At 31.9% G+C, this 21053-nt stretch overlaps 1 protein-coding gene across 6 annotated transcripts in view; it reads right to left on the bottom strand.

Annotated features, from left to right (window-relative positions):
* The window catches only part of LOC118203999 (anoctamin-4), a 475106-nt gene that overhangs the window by 180205 nt on the left and 273848 nt on the right, over positions 1–21053 (bottom strand). For all 6 annotated transcript variants that reach the window (XM_085815493.1, XM_035376334.2, XM_035376321.2 and 3 more), the window contains one exon: positions 2051–2257. In XM_085815493.1, the coding sequence (XP_085671619.1) occupies positions 2051–2200 (150 nt within the window). In that variant the 5' untranslated portion in view covers positions 2201–2257. The remainder of the gene's footprint in view (positions 1–2050; positions 2258–21053) is intronic.

Genomic DNA, 21053 nt, shown 5'->3' with positions numbered 1-21053 from the left:
TAAATAAATAAATAAATAAATAAAAAATAAATAAATAAAATAAAATAAAATAAAATAAAAAAATAAATAAATCAAACACCCAATGGAAATCGGTATGACGGGTATTAACAGGTTGAAAGCTAATTGAAGTATGAATAGTGAAAAATTCATTTAAAACGTACTGCAGAATCACAGCTTTCAGTGGTTCAGAAAGTATATTATAAACTAATAAAAATTCTCAAAGGAATCAGTCTCTGAATGTGAAGTAGTGTCTGAGATGCGAACATCGACAACTTATAGGGTTCCAACCTAGAATTTACAGCTATGTGCGTGAAACCTTGAGAACTGGTAAATGAATAATCGCTTTAGCTCAGGAAACAGAAACGTTAACTCAAGAAGGGTTAATTACCCTTTATTGCTCAAAATAAGGATTAACAGATGGCCCTTTTCTCAGGACGTACAGAAAAGCCCCACTTGGGTTTGAACTCAAAAGTAATAAGAAAATCAAACCTAACTAATGCTTGATTAAAAAGATATAACCGAAGTTATCAAAATTCTACAGGAGTTGGCCCCTAAATGCTAATTAAACGGCGAAGCTATCAAGGGCCCAAAATTCGGCCGTGCTTAGTAATAGCTTAGAGAGAGTGAAGCCAAAAGGCAAACGCGCGCTAGTTTGAATGTCTGGCTCTTTAAGGAAGTCAATGGAACTTCGACTTAACCGCTGCTCTTCCTTCATTTGCATTATCGGCGATTCTAAAAACACACTCTGGCAGGAAATTTGTAAGCTGAAACTAGAAGGGACAGGAAAGTTATTTTTAACTAAAAATAGCTGTTAAAAATTTAAGACACACCTTACAAACTAGAGAGAATCAGATTCCGCTATTGAAAAATGATTAATATTGAATTTCCTTAGCGTTCAAATAAGTATTAAATTTTTATTAAAAAATTCAGTGTTCATTACTTCATCTTGACCTTACATCATTAAGAACGTTCACATACAATATTGTTGCGTTATTTTCTTCCTTTACTTCCCGTTTGTACGGGCTTAAAGCAGATTCGGAGTGAATGATGACCACACTTCTTGATGAAGTATCGAAACACACTTTTAGCCAATATTAATCAGGACAGCTCCAAAATCACGTAACACTCGTTGAAGAACTACTATAAACACGCTGACACAATCAGCGACACAGCCTTCACACTATCAGCCTATAACGGTGGAGATAGATTCACTGCAAAGTACCCGACTCTCCTCGGTCGTTATCAGAACTCTACGCACTCTCGAGACTCTCCACGCTACAAATCGCGATGCACTCAACGACACCCAGAGCACAGCTCCCGACTCTTCGGTTCACTCGTTCTCGGAGCTCAACACACTCTCTCGACGATGCACTAACCACGATACACTAACAGACTCTTTCGATGCACTCGACGACCCACTCGGCACTCGCTGCCCGGCTGTCAACTCGATCGACTCCGGACGGACTGACTAACTCGTGACTAACTATATCGCACTGACTCTCTGCGTAGCAGCAGGGTTTATATAGTTCCCCCGCGTACCAGCAGGGTTTATATAGTTATATAGCTATATATCAGATTCAATTAACACTGAAGAGCTAAAATTTTGAGAGCTAATTTTTTAAAAACTACTTGTGCGATTTTTACAAAACTTGGCAATTTGGCATAATTTGAGTGGTAGAATCGAAATATGGAAAAACGTGGCATGTCATTTCAGAAAAAGTCCATTTTTATATCAAAATACCCATATTAGAACAATGTTATATATAAATCTAATACATATCCTAAGTCGCGCTTTCGAGACATGAAAAACGCAAGCTCAACTTCGTCAATCGGCCCAATACAACGATAGAACTGCCCTTTTTTTGCGCAGTGTACCAGTTTTTAAAATGATAACTGCTAAGCATATTATTTAGCAAAAAGACGGTTATGACTGTTAAGAGAAACCAATACTGAAAACAAAATAAAATAAAGTTACAAATGGAACTTAATGGTGAAGAAACACTAATTATGGTTGTTTACACACACAACACATATATACATATTTACTCACTGATTTGTCTTCAAGCTCTATTTCCAATCCGGCTTTCCTGAGATTCTCCTGGAACATTTTCCTGAATTCATTACGCCTATAATCAGAATCTTGAAAGGCAAGGACAAAGTCAATTTTCCGAACTCCATCCCGAAAGTAAAGAGTTGACATTTCTTCGTTATCCCTGAGAGGGGCTGAAGGTGATGGAAAGGACGAAGGCTCGAGATCCTGCGGAAAGGAAAATAGACCCATCAAAAAATCCTAAAAGAATACTTTTTCGTTTAAGATTAATTCCTGTTCAACGTGATTTGATTCATGGATAAATATGCCATTCGGTAAAATTTTAAATATCAAAAGTTTAAGAATGTCTCACTTTGCAATTGTATCAAGATTTACTTTAAATTTTCATAAAAAGATTTTCAACTTCTGAGTTTTTCCGAGATTAGAATAATAGGTTTATAGAATACTTTAACAAATGTCTAAGACGGAATATAAGTCTATTTATTTAATCGACTATGGTGAAGTACAGAAAAGCTATCTGCCTAATGGAAAATATGATTTTATGGATAAATTTCTAAGGCTTGCATTCAGGTTACTATTACACAAATGAGTATCTCTTGATGGTAGGAGCATTATTTCATTTTAAAAAAATAAATAAATTAGGGCTTCAAACTGCGTCAATTTAGGACATCTGACGCATATTTAGCAAACTATTACTTTTAACAACTGAATTAGTCACACAATTGTTCCATTTTATATGTGAACAAAATTATCCATGAATCCATCACTTAGACATTTTTGATGTTCCTTAGATAAATTCAAATGTCTAGATAATACACATTTGAAGACGACTATGCTTAGAACACTGTCAAAGCGGTTTGAACGTCTGACAAAGTTCTCAGAACACCGGCCCTTGTATACTTCTTTACGAACTGTCATATTAATTATTAATTTACCTTTTAATTTTACACGACTTTTTATTTTTTACCTGTAAAAAGTGCTTTACCTCGGATTACAAAATGTTTGTGTACCCCATACAGCGATTGCTGCGCTTTGTCACAGAGATGTCAGCAATGACCTTGATCCAAGTCATGTTGTTCCCGTATTCATTAATTCGAGGATTTCTTTCTAGGAACATGGTACTACCATTAGGAACTTGTATATGATGATAATCTCGAGGATTCCAGGAAATTTCAGACCTCAAGCGATTGTAAAATGTGAAAAATCATAGCATTCAACGCCTATAAAAGAAATATACTCTATTTGACAGAAATATATCTGTAACCATGTTTTTTGTTTATAATTATATTAGTGCCTTTCAAAAAGCAATATTCTCCTGATTGTTATTGCCAGATCTCTTCTGAAAATAACCGGGTTTTTGTATAAGTTTTGTGATAATTTAGTGATACTAACATCTCTCTCATTTGTATGTACGTATTTTAAATTCAAAACACAAAATATTTCCACATTTTGTATCATAAAAAATTCACTAAATCCTGTCCCTTGCATTAATAATCTGTTTGTCTTCAACTGTCCCTTGCATCAATAATCTGTTTGTCTTGTTTTAATTAAGATAATCTGTCTGTATAATCTGTTTGTCTTCAACTATCATAAAATAAGACATGATCTCTAGTTTGGAATAGTGGCATTTACAGTATATAATCCTACTAACATAAAAATTGTAATGGTGCTTTAAGGAGTAAAAATACATTAGAATTTCTGACACCACATATCCAGAGCTCCAATTATTAGTGATATTTCGTATTTTCTGTATAAGCTACGTAAAATTAAACATATTGTTCCTAGATTTACGTGCTTTGAAATTGTTTTGTAAATTCACTTAAATAATGTAAAAAAAGACAAGGTTTATTATACAGCGCTTATCTTTAGAAAGCTTTTGATTTGTTCTAGATGAAGTTTGAAGATATGAGTAAATAACGTTTGATAAACAGCGAATTTTCTTCAACAAATAGCTTACCGATTTGTAAATATTAATTGACACATAATGACTTACTGCCTACTTTGTAGCCTTAATGCTCCTTTTAGTCCAGTAGTAATTAGCCCAGAAGTACCATTAATTTCGTTTTGACATTTTGCGCTAATTCACGACAAGCGTTGTTTCCCTTTTCAAATTGTTCCCACCAAATATTATCGCCCTGTATTATATCTAAAGAAATTAAATAATGAAGAATCTGCATAAATATACGTATGTTTCTCGCATTGTGATAAAACAATGGTACCTAGAGCCATCAAAATTTGAATAATGTAATCTTCCATAGAATATGGGCATGTGGAAGCCCAAATTTGAAATTTGTTTAATTATTGATTTCATATTTTGTAAAACTTTAACGAATTTTTTATTAACAAACTCAAGGATTTTCAAGCAAGAAATGGCAGCGTTGCACAGAAAAAACATTTTTATCTCCATCGCGCGAGACTGTGTATCGGAAATTCTAAAAATATATTCATTTTAAAATTATTCTGCGACATTGCTCTTGAACTGAATTTTGTGGTTTAAGTGCAAAGAACGCCCCTTTGGATGTAATTTAAAATCTGAAACCTTTCAGATTTTATTAAAATTTGTATTTTTTTAATTTCATTGTTTTATTTTAATTCAAAGAAAAATGGGTTGTATATTTGGGTATATAAAAAAAGTAATTTCATTTGTTAATTTTATCAATATCTTTTCTACAAAGAAATTAAAAACACTTTCTATTTTCTGAAGTTGTATTTGTAACAAGAAGACAATTTTATAATCTGGATTTTCGATAATCTAGATGAGCAGTAGTCCCATTATTCCGATAGTTTGGATATAAAATCTGTAGAAAATTTTAAATAATTTATATTTAAAATTCTAATACTTCTATTTGCAGAGTGAAATGGGCATTACTAGGTCTCCTGTCTTATGAAGTTGACATTTATGCCTTACAGAAACATAAAGGGCTGATAAAATTTTATATATTTTATTACTTACATTTAAATTGTTAACGCAATTCATTTTTAATAACTATCACACGGATAGTAAGGAAAGCAATATTTATACAAGCTGCATATAAAAAAGAAGAAAGTGCAGAAAACCTATAAAAATTAGTAACAAATGCCCAAAACGTTCACACAGAAATAAAACAGTAAACATCCGAGAGGAAACCCCGGTGGAAGAGAGAAATAAAATTTCAGAATTTGCATTAAAACATTTTCAGAAAAGTATGGTTCCAAGAAAACTTAAAATGAATTATACGGAATAAGAACCAAAATAAAATAGCTCCGAAAAAAATGCTGATTCGCTCTCTTTAAACTAGTTTCTTTCCATTTCTATTCCTTCCATTAATTTAATAACGAAATTTCATCCGCAAAAGCCATTGGTGCCTTTCATCTTCATCAAATAAATCAATTAACTTTCGCTCCACTTAAATCTTGGTAAATGAAATTTGTCGTTATAGAAATAATCAAAGAATCATTTTCTATTTTTCTGAGTCTTACATTTTCGTAATTTTTTGCATTTAAAACATATATATGTGTGCGTGTGAGTGTGTGTATTAATTAATTATAACTAATCGTATAATAATTTTGCAGCGCATTTTTAAAACTAATTATGAATTTAATTATTTTATCTCTCGGTTTCCAATAATGCTTTGAACTCTTCTGTCGCATTTGACGATACATGAAAAAATTTAAAATTTTAAACAAAAACTGATTACATTTGGGTAGCGTCCACAATATTGTAATGTAATGCATTTTAGGCAACATTCTCTTAGCCTTCTGAGAACAGAAAAAGGTTTTTATTGCATTATTTTGTTAGCGGTTCACAAGTGTTCATAAAAAATAAAGCGCTAAACGAAACAGCATTAAATAGAGTAACTTTAAAGCACAATTAAAAGGGAGAGGAAACACACAACCAGGAATAAACAAGCTTTAATTTTATTTTATTATGCATACTAAGAGGTGTAATCGTATAAAGGGATAAGAGCTTGAATTTCACATTTCTTTCTTTGCAGTCGAAATTCCTGAATCCTTTGAAAATCCCGATTTTTAAGACTAATTAAAGAATAGCCTGATTAAAGAGTTGGCTGCCAGAAGGAATACGGTGAAGTATAGACTAATAAAAATGAGTGAAGATGTTTCAAAGCAAAAAGTCTTGTTTAGTTAATGTCGATATGTTTTCAATACGCCTTGATGAAAGCATCGATGTGACTTTATGAACAAAGTTAGCTGTTTTCGTTCGATTTGCTTGCGGAAATATAAGGAAGAGAGGAATAAGTTGCATTGCTTTGTTTACCAACCAAATGAACACAGGTAAGGCTATAATGAATGAAATAAAGCAAGAATTTGCAATAAAAATGAGATTTGACTTGAGTAAGAACTTGCAATAAAAATGAGATTTGACTTAAAGAAAATTGTTTGTGTATCAACTGATATGGTAGGAATATATATCCAAATATGGTAGGAATACATAACGGGTTTGTAAAACTTCTGGCTGAAGAAGATCAACGCCCCTTGTGTAATTTCATTGCATTTTGCATCAACAAACATGATGTGCAAAGACTTGTATGAATTTATTTCAAAATGTTATGTCTCAATATGGTAATAGTAGAATCTCAATATGGTGAACTTGTTGAATATGAATACGGTGAAGTAGAATCTCAATACAACAACGTTCGCTGCCTGAGTTGTGGACAACTTTTTCACAGATTTGTGGATGAATTTCGATTTTTTATAACAGAAAAGGAACAAGAATTTCCAAAACTTTTCGAACCTATTTGGTTGTGTGATTTAATGTTTTTCAGCGACTTGACAACACTAATAGATCATTTTATACTTACGAATTAGCAAAGCCAGGTGATGCCAAATACTAAAAAAAGACGTGCCGGTCTTCTTGCATGTGCTAAGTTTAAATCTTCAGAGAAACTTAGTTAAAACGGAAAAGTAAAACTTAAACATGTTACTCACACATTAAAGCCTTCCAATACTTATTTTATACTCGTATATTTGACTACCATGGATTTTGATAAAGTTACAAAAAAGTCTAATATTTAATATATAGATAAATTTCAGTTTGTAGAGCAAAATGTGCTACGTTTTGAAGTCACGAATACGAGACCAACTCCGCATCACCTAATTTAAGCTTAAGGAAACGATATTAAACATTACCATGGTCTACAATATGCAAAAGCTCTTCATTAGAAATAAAATTAAAAACAGAAAAAACATTGTAACTGCTTAAAAAATAATGTTTGTCGCTTTTCTTTAATATGAAAAAAGGTTTTCAACATGGTAAATTAAACCTGTATTCGAAAAGAAGAATTTACGATACATCTTTTAATATTCAGAGTTTTCATTTTTGAATTTTAGAAAAAGGAGATAGCGAAACATTAATAGCGAAGAGAGAAAGAACTAACAGTAACAAGAAATGAAGGATACAAAAAATGTAGACGTAACATCGGTGACATAAAATATTGGATTCGAAGTACTCCGGGATTTGAAATATTTTTACTAAGATATTCGGAAGAAAAAACGCATTACTTGGAAGAAGATAACATATCAAAGACATTCCTTACATTCTCAGTTTTGAAACTGCTTACTTTTTTTTGTTTCCATAAAGCATCAGATGGGAAATAAGATTACGTTTACTTTTCTCTGTAGGTTCTATTTCAAAAAGATATATAACTTACATTAAAATAAAGACCAAGATAGTTCTATTAAAATGAAGATACATCTTTTTTTCTTTCCATAAAGGAGGAAACAGTTTTGATAGCCACTCCATTAATCTGATGAAAAATATATAGCAGAAATAGGAGTGAGTACTTATACTTCATTTGCAATTATATTGTTAAGCCTGCACTATAGCATTTCGTATACGTTGGCTATTTCTAACCATAAAAAAACGATATTCATTTATGCACGTCGTTGTTATTCTCGTCATTGCAATTAACTACCATTTTGGGTGCCCTCTTTCGTCTAAGCTTTATCCTGACATGTTGATCCAACCATTTCTTCCTTTTCAAGACAATATCAGGACGAAAACTCAAAGAGAGAGAGAGTACTTAAAATATTTTTAACTTTGCTGAAATGAATAAACTGAGAATAAAACTTATAAAGTTCATAAATTATTCGTTTAAAAAATGCATGTGACGTTACACTAATTTGACGTCTTTCGAGGCTCTTTAAATACTGTAAAGACCCTTATTTTCGCGATTTTCGCGAGTCCGTCGTAATCGCGAAATACTTTTTTTTTCCGCCTGAAATAATAATAAAAAATCAGAAATTTTTCATTTACCCAAAATTTACAAGATTTTAGTTTACAAGCACAGTTACAAGCTTTTTTATGACAACTTTCTTTCTTATATAACTATTTTTTGAATAATATACAACTATATTTCTTGAATATAAAACAATAAAATTAATAGAAGGCAGCTAATTCACTTAGAATACTACTTATACCAGCTTCTTTGAAGCCATTCAAAATTATCTCATGTTTGGCTTCAATACCGTTAAATAAGCGCACAAGCCAAAAAGCGTGAATCGGTTTTAGTCGTAATATTCGCAAGTCCACAGATAATTTTTTCTCTAGAAATTGAAGCTCGTTAGAATACTAATCAATAAACTCATTCTTGAGCAAACGCTTGAACTCGCCATTTAGACGGGAAAGGGAGGGGGACGAACTTTTCGGACAAAAGGAAGTTTCTTAAAATGCTTTATGCAAAAGATGTACTTTTGCAATTTTTCAACTTTACTTAGGTACTTTTGAAATTTTTCAATTTTCGGTTCTGTTCATATAAAATTCGCGAAATCCCCAATATATTCATTACGGCCCGCGAAAATAAGGGCCTTTACAGTATCTTATTAAGTAAAAAATGTCTGAACAATTATTTTACGCACGGAAAGTTTTCTTTGCTCTTCACACTGCTGTTGCGTTTTCTCACTTCTCTTTGTTTGTGTTTATCTTTTTTATATCGTTATGTTCCATTTGCATATGATTCACGTCCGTGTAACAGTTTCTCGTAGTCTATCTTCGTTATCAGCTTTCTCTTCATCATTTGCTGATAGTTTTCGTAGCTCTCACAATCACTATGCGGTTCTTACTTTCTCATTTTCTTAATTACATTGTAAATGAAATATTATCCTCTATTTTGCTCGAAAAGTTAAACTTCATTATTTTACAGATTCTTTCTTAAAAGAAAATACACTGGTTATCATAAATTAAGGAAAAATCACAAAAATAGCGATAACTCCTTCAAAAATAAGCCAAACCGTGTAAAATTGAATATGTTGTATATAATTGTAAAATAATAATTGTATATATAATAGTAAAATTGAATATGTTGAATATGTAAGAGTAGCTGAGCAAAATTGCGATATGCAAATTAGTGGCGCTGCTTTCAAAATACGTCATCTGCGAGGAGCATAAAAGTCCATGTTTGAGAGCAAGCCCACATATTTCACTGTGACAGTGACATCAGAAATCTGAGATAGCCAATTCGTAACAATCATCTCCAGGCATCATTTGCCTGCAGAACTGCGATGGAAAGCCATTGGGAGACTAGAGGCAGGTCAAAGTCAAACAGAAGTGGCCAGATGGATAAATTTGAGTCCTTCTGTGGTTCATAGACTTTGGAGGCAATTTAAAACCACAGATTCGGCATCTAGGAGGTTCAGCCAAGGACTGCCAACTGCTACCCCGACTCTTCTTAGATCCTACTTTGCTGCAGCCATCGGAAGGTTCGTGTCAACGTCAATTGTGCTTAGAAGGCTTCACGAATGTGGTCTGTATGCGAGGCGACCAGCCATTTGTGTGCCGCTCACGTCACGCCATAGGAGGGACCGTTTTCAGGGGTCACGACAACATGGCCACTGCACGCCTGATTAATGGAGGGCGGTTCTCTTTACGGATGAGTCCAAGTTTAGTCTAGAAAGCGATAGTAGGCGTTATTTGATATGAAGAGAACCTAGAACCCGTTATCATCCGTCAGACATCCGTGAAAGAGATGCATACGGAAGGGGCAGTGTCTGTGTTTGGGTTGGCATCATTTTGGGTGGGCGCACAGACCTCCATGTCTTTCCAAGGGAAACCGTGAATGTTCAGATTTATAGAGATGACATCCTTGATGTTTATGTGCGCCCAAATGCCGGGGCAATAGCTGATGCTTTCCTGTTACAGGACGGCAAAGCAAGACTACGCAGGGCTCGCATCGTAGATGATTATCTTCAACAGGAAAACAATTATGCTCATGGAGTGGCCAGCTCGATCCCCGGACTTGAATCCTATCGATCACGTTTGGGATGCTTTAGGGAGACGTCTAGCTGCTCTCAATCCGCCCCCTCAGACCCTTGTCGCGCTTGCAACTGCTTTGCAAGAGCAATGGCTCTCGCTTCCTATGGAACTGATAGACCGCATAATTGAAAGCATCATACATCGCTGCATGTGCTGTATGACTTCTAGAAGCGATCATATTTCATATTGAAGGTACTTTTCCTATAGCAAATTGACACATTCGATGTGTTCATTCTATACATGTGCTAATTTCTATACTACCATATTTGTCTGGTAATTTCTTTTTATGTTATTTGATACCTTACTATGTGTCGTATATTGTGGGTAAGTTTCATTAAATTCTGCACGTAACTTTTTCAGTAATCGTGATTTTTGTGATTTTTTCTTAATTTATGATAACCAGTGTGTGTAATTTTAACTTTATTATACATTTAATTTAATACGATGTGTAGTTGCAGATAAAATTTAATAGCCGTATATCACTGGTTTGCATACTTTGAATTATCCTGATTGATAAAAATAAATATTCTCTCCTCAAATACCGTATCTAATAATAATCAACTTATGAGTATGCGGCTTTGCAGTCAGAAGATTTGTTCATCAGATGTGCGTAATAACCTCTGTTTGCAACTACAATTATGACTAAAAATTTTGATTTTGGTTAGTCGATTAATGTCAAATATGCTCCTTGGAGCTATATGCTTTGCTAATTAAAGGTAATAACGCTCCGTGGGACTATATGCTTTATGCTTTGGAAAGAATGTTTTGGTGAAGATATTCTACTGAAAACTGGCTTGTTTTCATTTAACACACGGAGAAAACTTTGAACCTCCAAGAGATCTAGAAATTCGAATCGAACTACTAGTTTAAGTAGCCATATCCACTCGGTCATTAAACAGTGTAATGAATTTTGTATATAGGCAATTTTAGTGACATTATATGTAAAACTGTAATATATTTTGCGCAATGTAATATGAAGTGCCTCGAAACGCGAAGCTCCGCCGGAAAAGTAAGATTAACCAGCTCCAAGCTGGTTGTGGTTTTAGCGACTATGTTCTTCGTTAAATTTGCAAAAAATCGCCAAACGCCAAAGTGGAACTGTTTGGCGACATTTTGGTCCGATTCCTGTATAACTGTAGCCGGCACAATGCCTATGTAACTGTAATTGTATCCGGCCGTATGTAACTGTCACTGCTTGTCACTCTTCCAACAATTTCGAGAAGGGAATTTCTCGGCGCCGGATGAAAAACTATATATCGGTTTATGTGATTACGGTAAAGCCTCGAGGGTTACCTGCTTAAGGAAAGGGATGTCTTCGTAGAGGACTTTTTAAGGGAACTAGCTCGTATACACGTTACATATGGGGTAAATCACGAAAACGCCAGCCCTTTCGCGGGATTCGAATCTCGAACCAGTGTTCAGCGACTTTACCGCTCGGCCACTGGTGGGCTCGAAAAACTATAAAAGACCTGAGAGGGCATCAGTTCTCAGTTTCACAGCTTTCGGAGTATTGAAAGATCTTCATGCGAGGTTCACTCTTTAGATGCGCTTTGCATTTCACTGTGTTTAATGTTCTTATTAATTTGAAGTGAAACTACTGCTCGTGTGATAGTAAGAAGAGCTGTACGAGTATTTTTCTGAAATGTCCAGAACTGTAAAGTGGTTATTTTGTGAAAATAAATTTCATCAAGCTATCATATGTTCTGTCTGCATTCAATTCATTACGAACCTGTATGCATGTAACAATAGGTTATTTACGTCTGAAATTTCATTTTATCTATCTCATTTTTCGTTACCTCTTTGACGTTCTCAAGGTTCTAAACATCACTCTACAGTTGCTTTTGGTATCAGGTATAGAAGCAGTTATTATGACCAGCCTGAAGCATGATACAAAAGCATATAGCTTGGTTATTCATTGTTCATCATAGAACTGGCGCACATTACGTCTGTTTGTATGGAATTTCTTTAGTATTGTTGCTGAGGGAAGAATAGAAGCGTGAAACTTTACGATACCATATCGGGGGAAGATCTTATTCTACATTTGGATAGTGCCTGATAAAAACACTCATGTTACCTTATGCGCATGCTCTAAATCTCGCTTTCACTCTATATTAGGAGTGCCTGATATAATGTACCATGCAAAACGCTATAATAAAATATAAAGTATTGTTAGATCGATCATAAAATGTCTCGTGATCACTGGATGACCATCGAAATCAGTGTATTAATTTTCATTGTAATTTACTAAATATATAAGGAATAAGCAGAAGCAAAATTTCAAGAATAAATTACTCCTTCAATTTAATTTCCAACAAGATTATTGTCATCATCACAGGCTAACATATACCTCCATTCACTTACTTATTATATCATACATTTTTACTAGAATGCCATTGCCCCTAATAGTTGCGATAAATGTTAAAACAACTGCTGAAGACAAATTGTTTTCTTCTATCCTAAGATATTTATGACCGCAGGGAAATCGTTTCATTTCCTGGTATCATTCATTGTTACTTCGCAACTATTACACGGTTTTGTTTATTTTCAGTAATATTTCACGATATATCTTTACATCATCATCTGACTCTATAATGAATTTTTACCAAGTAAAGAAGTGAAATGAAATTATTTCTTGTAATAAAAGCGCAAGAATAAAGCAAATAAAGTAATTTAAGAGGAGACAATCCAAAAGATTATTAATAATCCTGTAAAAAACGCAAGAATATGTAAGTAATATAGACATTGGCCACATGCAAATATAGATTAACATTAATTTACAGCTAAAATTAATAGCAACTGATAATATATTTCAATGTGGTATTTCAAGGTAGTATCTACAAGAAAACGCTTTAGTTTCAATATGTTACAAGCTATTTACATGAACTGCAAAATCAATAGTAATTTATGCTATTATTTGAAACCAAAGTTTTGTTTTAAAGAGGAAAACAGCCTTTATCCTAATAATTAATTGTAGTAATACTATCTTAAATTGTGATTCGTATTATGCTAAGAATCCAAAAACCAATTGTTTTCAGGAAACTGGTTTAAGGGTCTGACCTTTTTGGGAAAAATCCTTTTTAAACTTTTTGTAGAATGAAATTTGTTTAGAAGTTCTGATACGAAAAATAAAATTAACAGATTTCAAAGCTTTCCGCGTGGTTGAATCAAGTTTATGAAACTTACTTCTCATAAATAAATAATAATCAAATTATTTAAAGGACTTAAAATTCGCAAAAAATTAGATTTAGTATTTTTTTGAATCCATGTTTATGCAAATAATTTTTCAAACTATAAAATAACAATAGACGGATGTAGATCTGGAATAAAACTCTACCGACTTTGAGAGTCATCTGACACGAGTTCATCTTCTTCGCGAGCAAGCTTTTCTTCCCAAAGTAAAAAAGACCTATCTGAGATTAACCTCGAAATACACAAAACATCGAAGATTTATACCAAATTAAGGCTTTTTTTCACCTAATTTTAATTTTTAAATTAGTATGGTTGTTTTCCAGTTATAAAATATGTACCTTGGAGATCTTCTGTGTAAAATAAAACTAAAAATACATTTCACCTGGAAGAGACAATTCCAATTGATTCTTCATCCTTGAGAAAACACTGCATTTGTCATGTTTGAGTCATAGGCAGATGGTTTTCTGCTCTCCAAGAAAGTATGCTGTAACTCAGTTTCAATACCTGAGTAACGCAAGAAACATACCGTACGATATCTTCTTAGGTAGATGACATTTAAGAAAAGAAATTATCTATTTAATTCAAAATTATCCAACACGCATGCAATGAATGTATAAAAGCATCTTTCGTAAAAGTTTTTGTTACCAGTATTTAAAATTTAAATATTTTAAAGGGAGCTATTCAGTCTATCAACGTATATTTTTAGCAAGTTCTTTCTTATCTTTCTGAATAAAAATGCAAACACGCATGCATATTTTTATATCTCGGATTCCCAAAGCCTACATGCAGCATATGCAGACAATAAAATTAATGACTTTATTTATTTTTTTTAAATTTAGGTCATTTATATTTAACCCCCAACTTGCATGACAGTATACACGCGTTCAAGAAAATTTTATGTGCATTACTTATTCTTTAAAATAATTTGCTTCCTTTAATAATTTTTAATTCTTTCCTGCTGTCTAAATATTATGATGATCCAAAGTAATTTGAATTACTGCACAAATGAAACATGAATATAATGAAGTTACCAGTCTAGATGGCACGTTGGTATATACTAAAGTAAATCATTGTGCAAATCAAGGCAATAAATATTACGCAAACACATAAGTAATGACTAAGCCTTGAAAGCTTCTGCTTTCCATTGTCAAGTAACTGGTCTCAATACTTTTCATATAAAATTTATTAAAAACTTTACATCTCTTTGAAACTTTTTAAGGCATGACGACACTCTCCTGCATTTTGTGAATAAGAAAATGGATCCCAGTTACCAAAACTTTTGTGCTGTACTTCGGGCAGAGCCAGGGTTAATATTCAAGCATTTTCTGTCCTTACTCTTGATCGTTTAAACTGTATTCTAGGGAAAAAGTAAAATTATCGAAAAACTAACAGCTTTGCGTTCTTATCGGCGATAATTATTACCTAAAATTTAAAAGTTAAGTTCTTTTGCTGTTCATTACATATTTTTTTCGAAACTATTCCTTATAATCACGTATCACAGAAAAATGATAAAAATCGCATTGGAGGATATTGAAATGTATTAATCTACGGAAAATGTTCTATAAAACTGAATTAACATCTTTGCTGCTGTCAGAATAAATTGCAAAAATATATAACGATACTCTTTGTTTCATGTAATTTCAGGTGCAGGCAAAGAAAGATAATATTTCAAGCTGTATTTCAAGCTTTCTTAGCAGAAACAACAAAATGGTTACTAGAATGATTTCTTTCGCAGCAGCTTAGCTTTTCTCATTAATTCGTTATTTTCGGAATGCGTACACATTTTGAAAAATTATCTTTCACAGGTCAAAAAGGAACGGTGATATTCAAATTTGTTTTAGAATTTAAGTAGAATTTGATAAGCCGAGAAAAATGAAGTAGTCCTTTTTCTAAGCTTAAACATATATTTTTTATATTTTTCTCGGTAGGAGTTTTTGAATAAGTAAAGAACAGGAAAATGAAGATTTTATAGAATCATAACCGTTTTACTTTAAAACAGTACAGAGGAGACATTTTCATTATTTAATTTTCTTAGACATTTTTTACAGGTATTATCAACAGAAGAAAATTGAAGAAAACTGTTTGAATTCACTATTTTACTGATTTTCCGTAATATTTTACTTATTTCAGTCATTTTCCGAGTGGAACAGATTTTTAAAATAATCTATTACAGCTGTAAAATAATATATTATTACTACTTTAGGTTTTGGTCATTTCCGATTTCAGTAAATTTCAGTAACTTTTCTTGACGTCGATGTACGTCACAATACAATTCATTAAATTAAAAAATTAAAATTTTTTCTCGACAATTACTCAATAGTATCCAGGAGATCAGATTTTTGAACTCGCAGCACAAATGAAATGATTAGTCAAGTTAAATGTGGGTGTTTACAAACAGAAATATGCCCAACCTTTTACTTATTAGCAATCACACTTTTCCAATGATTGCATACCACTAAGAAACAAAATTTAAAAAAAAATCATCAATAAAATTATACTTAACTGAATTTAAGAGGTAAGTTGTTAATTGCTATCATTCCCGAACAAATCTAACTTACCATCTGTTGCGCACTTCCCTTCTCACAGAGTAACTCGCATAGGAAGTCACCCTGCTTATAAACACTGCTACAATATTTATCTCCTTATCCATATTTAAGTGTTTAGGAAACCAATATACAATAAAAACATCTCTGACGAAATCTATTAATAACAAGGAAAATATACAACAGACGTATTTCTTGTTTTATGTTTCCTTTGAATCTCATGAAAATACATCGAAGACAACTTTTCTACTTAATATTTCATTCACCCCTATATAGCCCAACGCTATATTTTTAGAATTATTCATTTTAATTTTCTTCTGTATGTAGTTTAAGTAACTAATTCATTTCTTAACAATCTATCTACCTGACATAAAACAAAGACACGCTAAAAATTGATACATCTGCTGCATTTATTATTAAAGCAGATAAGGGGGTTTGCGAATGCCATTCGATACGAATTGATAAAAATACTGCGTGAGAGAAAACTGGCTTGTTTATACGATAGAGCAACAACAATGGCAATAAAAGTGGCCATCTGCTGCTATTTGGAAAGCTCCCTGAAAATTTATCATCATCGTGACTGCAAATACAATCGATGGCTCTTAGTTGTCAACTAGAAATGGCGTTTCCTGAAGCAAGGCATGATAGGAGCAGGTAAAAAATGTATCGCCTAGAAGAAGCGCATTTCGTTTTATAGATTTCGATATTTTTAACTACAAATCGGTTAGAGATACTTTTACGTACTTTTTTAGCTGCCCATTATTTCGTAATAATATGATATAAATCATCTTCCGCGTTTCCCAGTTTGGCAGTGTGTGAAATATTTGCATGAAATTACATTGCTGGAGCTTGCACCGTTTTACGTTAAATGTACCTGGATGTAAATCATACGAATATCACTAAAAGGAAAGGTTGTAAAGCTCGTTTACGGCAAATTTGCTTAAGTTTCTTCCAGCGTTAAAATATATAACATCTGTCACTTTGGAATTTATGATGTTGATGTGAAACCAACGTTACATTTTTCTTGATATTTGAACACAGAATTTATGTTAACACAAATAGATTAGCTTTCAAAATCGTGTCATTGGTATGACATATTAAAAGCAAATTTATTACCTAACTAATGACATTTTTCTGTATTAACCATACGTTATGTAAAAAGTAAATTAGGCAATAAATGTACAATACATGTATTCAGAGGAAAAGAAAATAACTGTCAATTAACAGATTAATTAATAAAACTTAAGTGAAGAGTATAAAGTTAAAATCTAATGTGACTGTAAGGCGAATTACAGAAACGTGTTTTAAAAAGCACTAGTTTTAAACTTGTGACTTTCGGAGAGTATGCGGTAAATGGGTTATCGAAAAAGAAGCATTATCCGAAATGGGTAAACTACAGCTAATCGGATAAAAGTGATTCTAGGATAGTTCCATTCAAAAGCTGTCAAATAATTCCTTTATAAATTTAGTATATATTTCAAAGCTACATTTCCATATTACACACTGAACTACCGGTAATTAATGGGCGGATGAAAGTAAACCATGAATAATCCAAAAATATACTAGTAAAATTTTTAATGTAAAATAAACGTAATAAATAAATTCCTCAAATAAAAAACTACCATGCAGATTACTACTAAAATGGTGTTTAATCTGAAATATAATACATATTAGAATTATTTGAAATAACTGTCAGTTTTAAAATTTAATATTTAGCTGTCACAATATTTGAGTTGCGAGGTCTAACCAAGAGAAATTTTTTACAGTTACCAGAATTTAGATTTGATACAAAATCTACGTATATATGAATTATTATTATTATAATTCTTTGCATTATTATTATTATTGTGTACCATGCTTTGAAGCATTACGCACATCAAGAAAACAGAAAGAGGAATTTACCCGAAGGAAAGAGTCTCATCATTTTATCCACGCAGAGAATGAAAAAAATATTAATTTGAGAAATTAAAAGCACGTATAGAGAAAAACATTGCAGGAAATACATCGGAATACTGTTAAAATAACTTTTCAATTTAACCATATTCGAAGCAAATATAGTTTTAAAACTATGATTCCAATTCCAAATATAATACAAACTTGACGCATCACACCACACACTCACATCAAACGTAACATCAGGTCATAAAGGACTGATGTCCATCCGTTAGGGGTACATTCGCTGCAACAGATATAGAAACATATACACTCATAAATTCACTCTCATTCTGATAAAAAAAAAATCCAGTCGGTCAGCTGTTTTCAGATCTTGCATTTGGTCCGCATGCAATTTTAGTTTGAGACCACTGCTTTAAGGTTTAGTTACTATAGGTTCTTGGATGTTTTTTAATTTTTAATCGGAAATAAAATGAAAATTCAGTGACTGACCAGAAACACTTACAGTGCTGAAAAAAAAATGAGGTTATTAATGAAACTAATATTTTACAATTTATTTCTAAATATTTTATCAATCACTTATCGTATCATTTTTGATAGCTCGCTTTCAGATCCTGATTAACCCTCAATAAAATTCTGATCCCTATTATTACAATTATGTCAGAAAATATTAGCAAAAAATTGTCCTGTAACGAAAGCACACGAAACGGTTTCCATCTTATTTTGCTATTTACCATCGTGTAAATCACAAGTAAGAACCTTTCATGTTCAGTACATTTTTTCTTTACTTTAACATTTGAAATGAGATCTTTAAAAAATAACGGGTAACGTTAATTATTCTTAATTTTTTATCGATGTTGAATAGTATAAGGAATTTTGCAAAAATGTGCGACTTATTACAAAAATGAAGACGTATCTGAAACAGCTAATCATTTATGTGTAAATAAGTTGATTATTATTGTTTAGAAATCAAATATAAACATCGACCTTTTTACGTTTAATCATATATTCGAAAATGAGAGACATTATAATACTTTTTACAGTCCGTTGTATCTTTTCCCTAAGATTCATTCGTATTCATTCGCATTTAATTTTTAGAGATCTTACTAAGTGATTGTTTAAGCTTATGGTTCTCGTATTTAGTAGGTATGTAAATGTAAAAATTCTGAAATATTTTTTAATTGAGGTAAAAAAGAATTAATTATTTATAACAGAAAATACACAAAAAAGAATCAATATATTATTTTGAAAAGAAATATGATCATATTGCCAAATACTTTACTTAAACTTTGCAAAAAATTTTTGAAGAAGAAAGTAATGCACTGTACTCCACAAAGAAATTATCATATTAATGAAGATTATATCTAAAGAATGGAGGTTTCAGGGCATATTTATGTTGATAAGAGCTGCACAATTAGCAGGTGCATTACGCATAACTGAAATTTTGAATCAATCGTGTGATAGTATCGTGTTTTTAATTAGAAGCTGCCGCCGAAAATTTCATATTTGAATATTAATAAATCTTAAACGTTCATATCTACATATTATAGTACTCAGACTACCAAAGTTACTCCACTTTTTAAAATTAACCTTATATTTGGAATAAAAATTGCAAAAAAATGATAAATTTTTAAAATGCGTTTAGAAGTAAAAATTTGTTAAATTTTTAGAAGCTAGTTTTTTTACTAGTTTTATCTTTGATAATTATGCTCTCTTCCATGAGTTAAAATAAAATAATCATGTTCGAAATGTTATGAATGAAAATAATTCCAAAGATGCTTCACAGTACAGTTAGTTATTCTCGAATATTAATGAATTCACTTATTTATTTAAAAAAAAAACAAATTATTTATATTTACAATTTAAAATATTAAGACAAGCTACGATTAAATCAGAAAAAATCTTACTCATATAGAAACAAAAGAATTCAAAATGGAAAAATATTCATTTACAAAAGTAAACTAAAATTCTTAGCATTCTTAAATCAAACATTAAAAAGCATTATTTAGGAAAACAAAATCTAATAATATATGTATTTCCAATAGAAATGCTATAAATTTTTAACATTTTGCTATAAATTCATAAAATTCTTAGCATTTTTAAATCAAAAATTATTTAGGAAAATGAAATCTAATAATATATGCATTTCGAAAAAGAAATGCTATTGAGAAGAAATAACGGGAAGAATTCTTCATTTATTGCATCCAAAGCATAATACTCTATAGTTTACTCATTGGTAAGTTTATTTAGTAGACAGTTGCTATGCAATGTTTTCTTTCTTTATAATGGGCATACGGTAAAAATCAATTGCTTTCCCTGTATTGTGGTTCTCTTCTATAACGCTATTGATTATTTCTTACTACCATCAAAGGGTTGCTCTTGATTCTTCGCAGCGAAGCTGCAACTCGGTACAGAGCCTTTTAGCCCTTCAGCTTGTTAAACGTGGCTCGAGTTGTATATAACAAGGAAGCTTTATTTTTGAAATGCAATTGCAATTTGAATAAAATACCCCCGCACTACAAAGTCAGGTTTAGATACGGTAGTTTCACTTTTCTAAATTACATTACATATATATATACGAGAATGGATTTCAAAATGTGACGTGACCAAATTCAGAATGTTTAAACAAAGAGGAAATAATTCCATTCTGTGATTATGTTGTGTGTGTTAGAACAGATTTGGAAACATGTGGAATGTTATTAATACATGTCGAAATGTTATTAGAACAGATATCAGATGCCGAGAAGTGGAAAAGGCATACATATCGGCAACTTACCTTGCCAAAAATATAATTCAAATCTTACGAAAAGCGCTAAAGATGTTCAAAACTATAGCCTGCTGTATAAAACAAATTTAATTCAGATTTAATGAAATCAATAATGCAGATGTTTCTTAAACAAACACAATTAAAATCCAGATGTTTCTTCATTTTTCGGTAATCATGTTAATGATACATAAAAAACTAAATATTGTTCTCTATATTGTTAATCTGACAATTCATTCGAGAAATATTTCTTTCTAACCCCAAAGTTGTTTTACTATTATAAATACTGTATAAGTAACTTGTTGCGGTTTTTACAGAAAATCTAGCTATGAATCTCTAATTTTTCTAAATTCTAAAATGTAGCTG

Source organism: Stegodyphus dumicola, chromosome 1 (assembly GCF_044657685.1).
Source record: "Stegodyphus dumicola isolate Sdum_Otavi_A_Nest chromosome 1, ASM4465768v1".
Taxonomy (NCBI): Eukaryota; Metazoa; Arthropoda; class Arachnida; order Araneae; family Eresidae; genus Stegodyphus; species Stegodyphus dumicola.
Note: the sequence above shows the minus strand (reverse complement) of the source record. Positions and strands in the feature narration are given on the sequence as shown.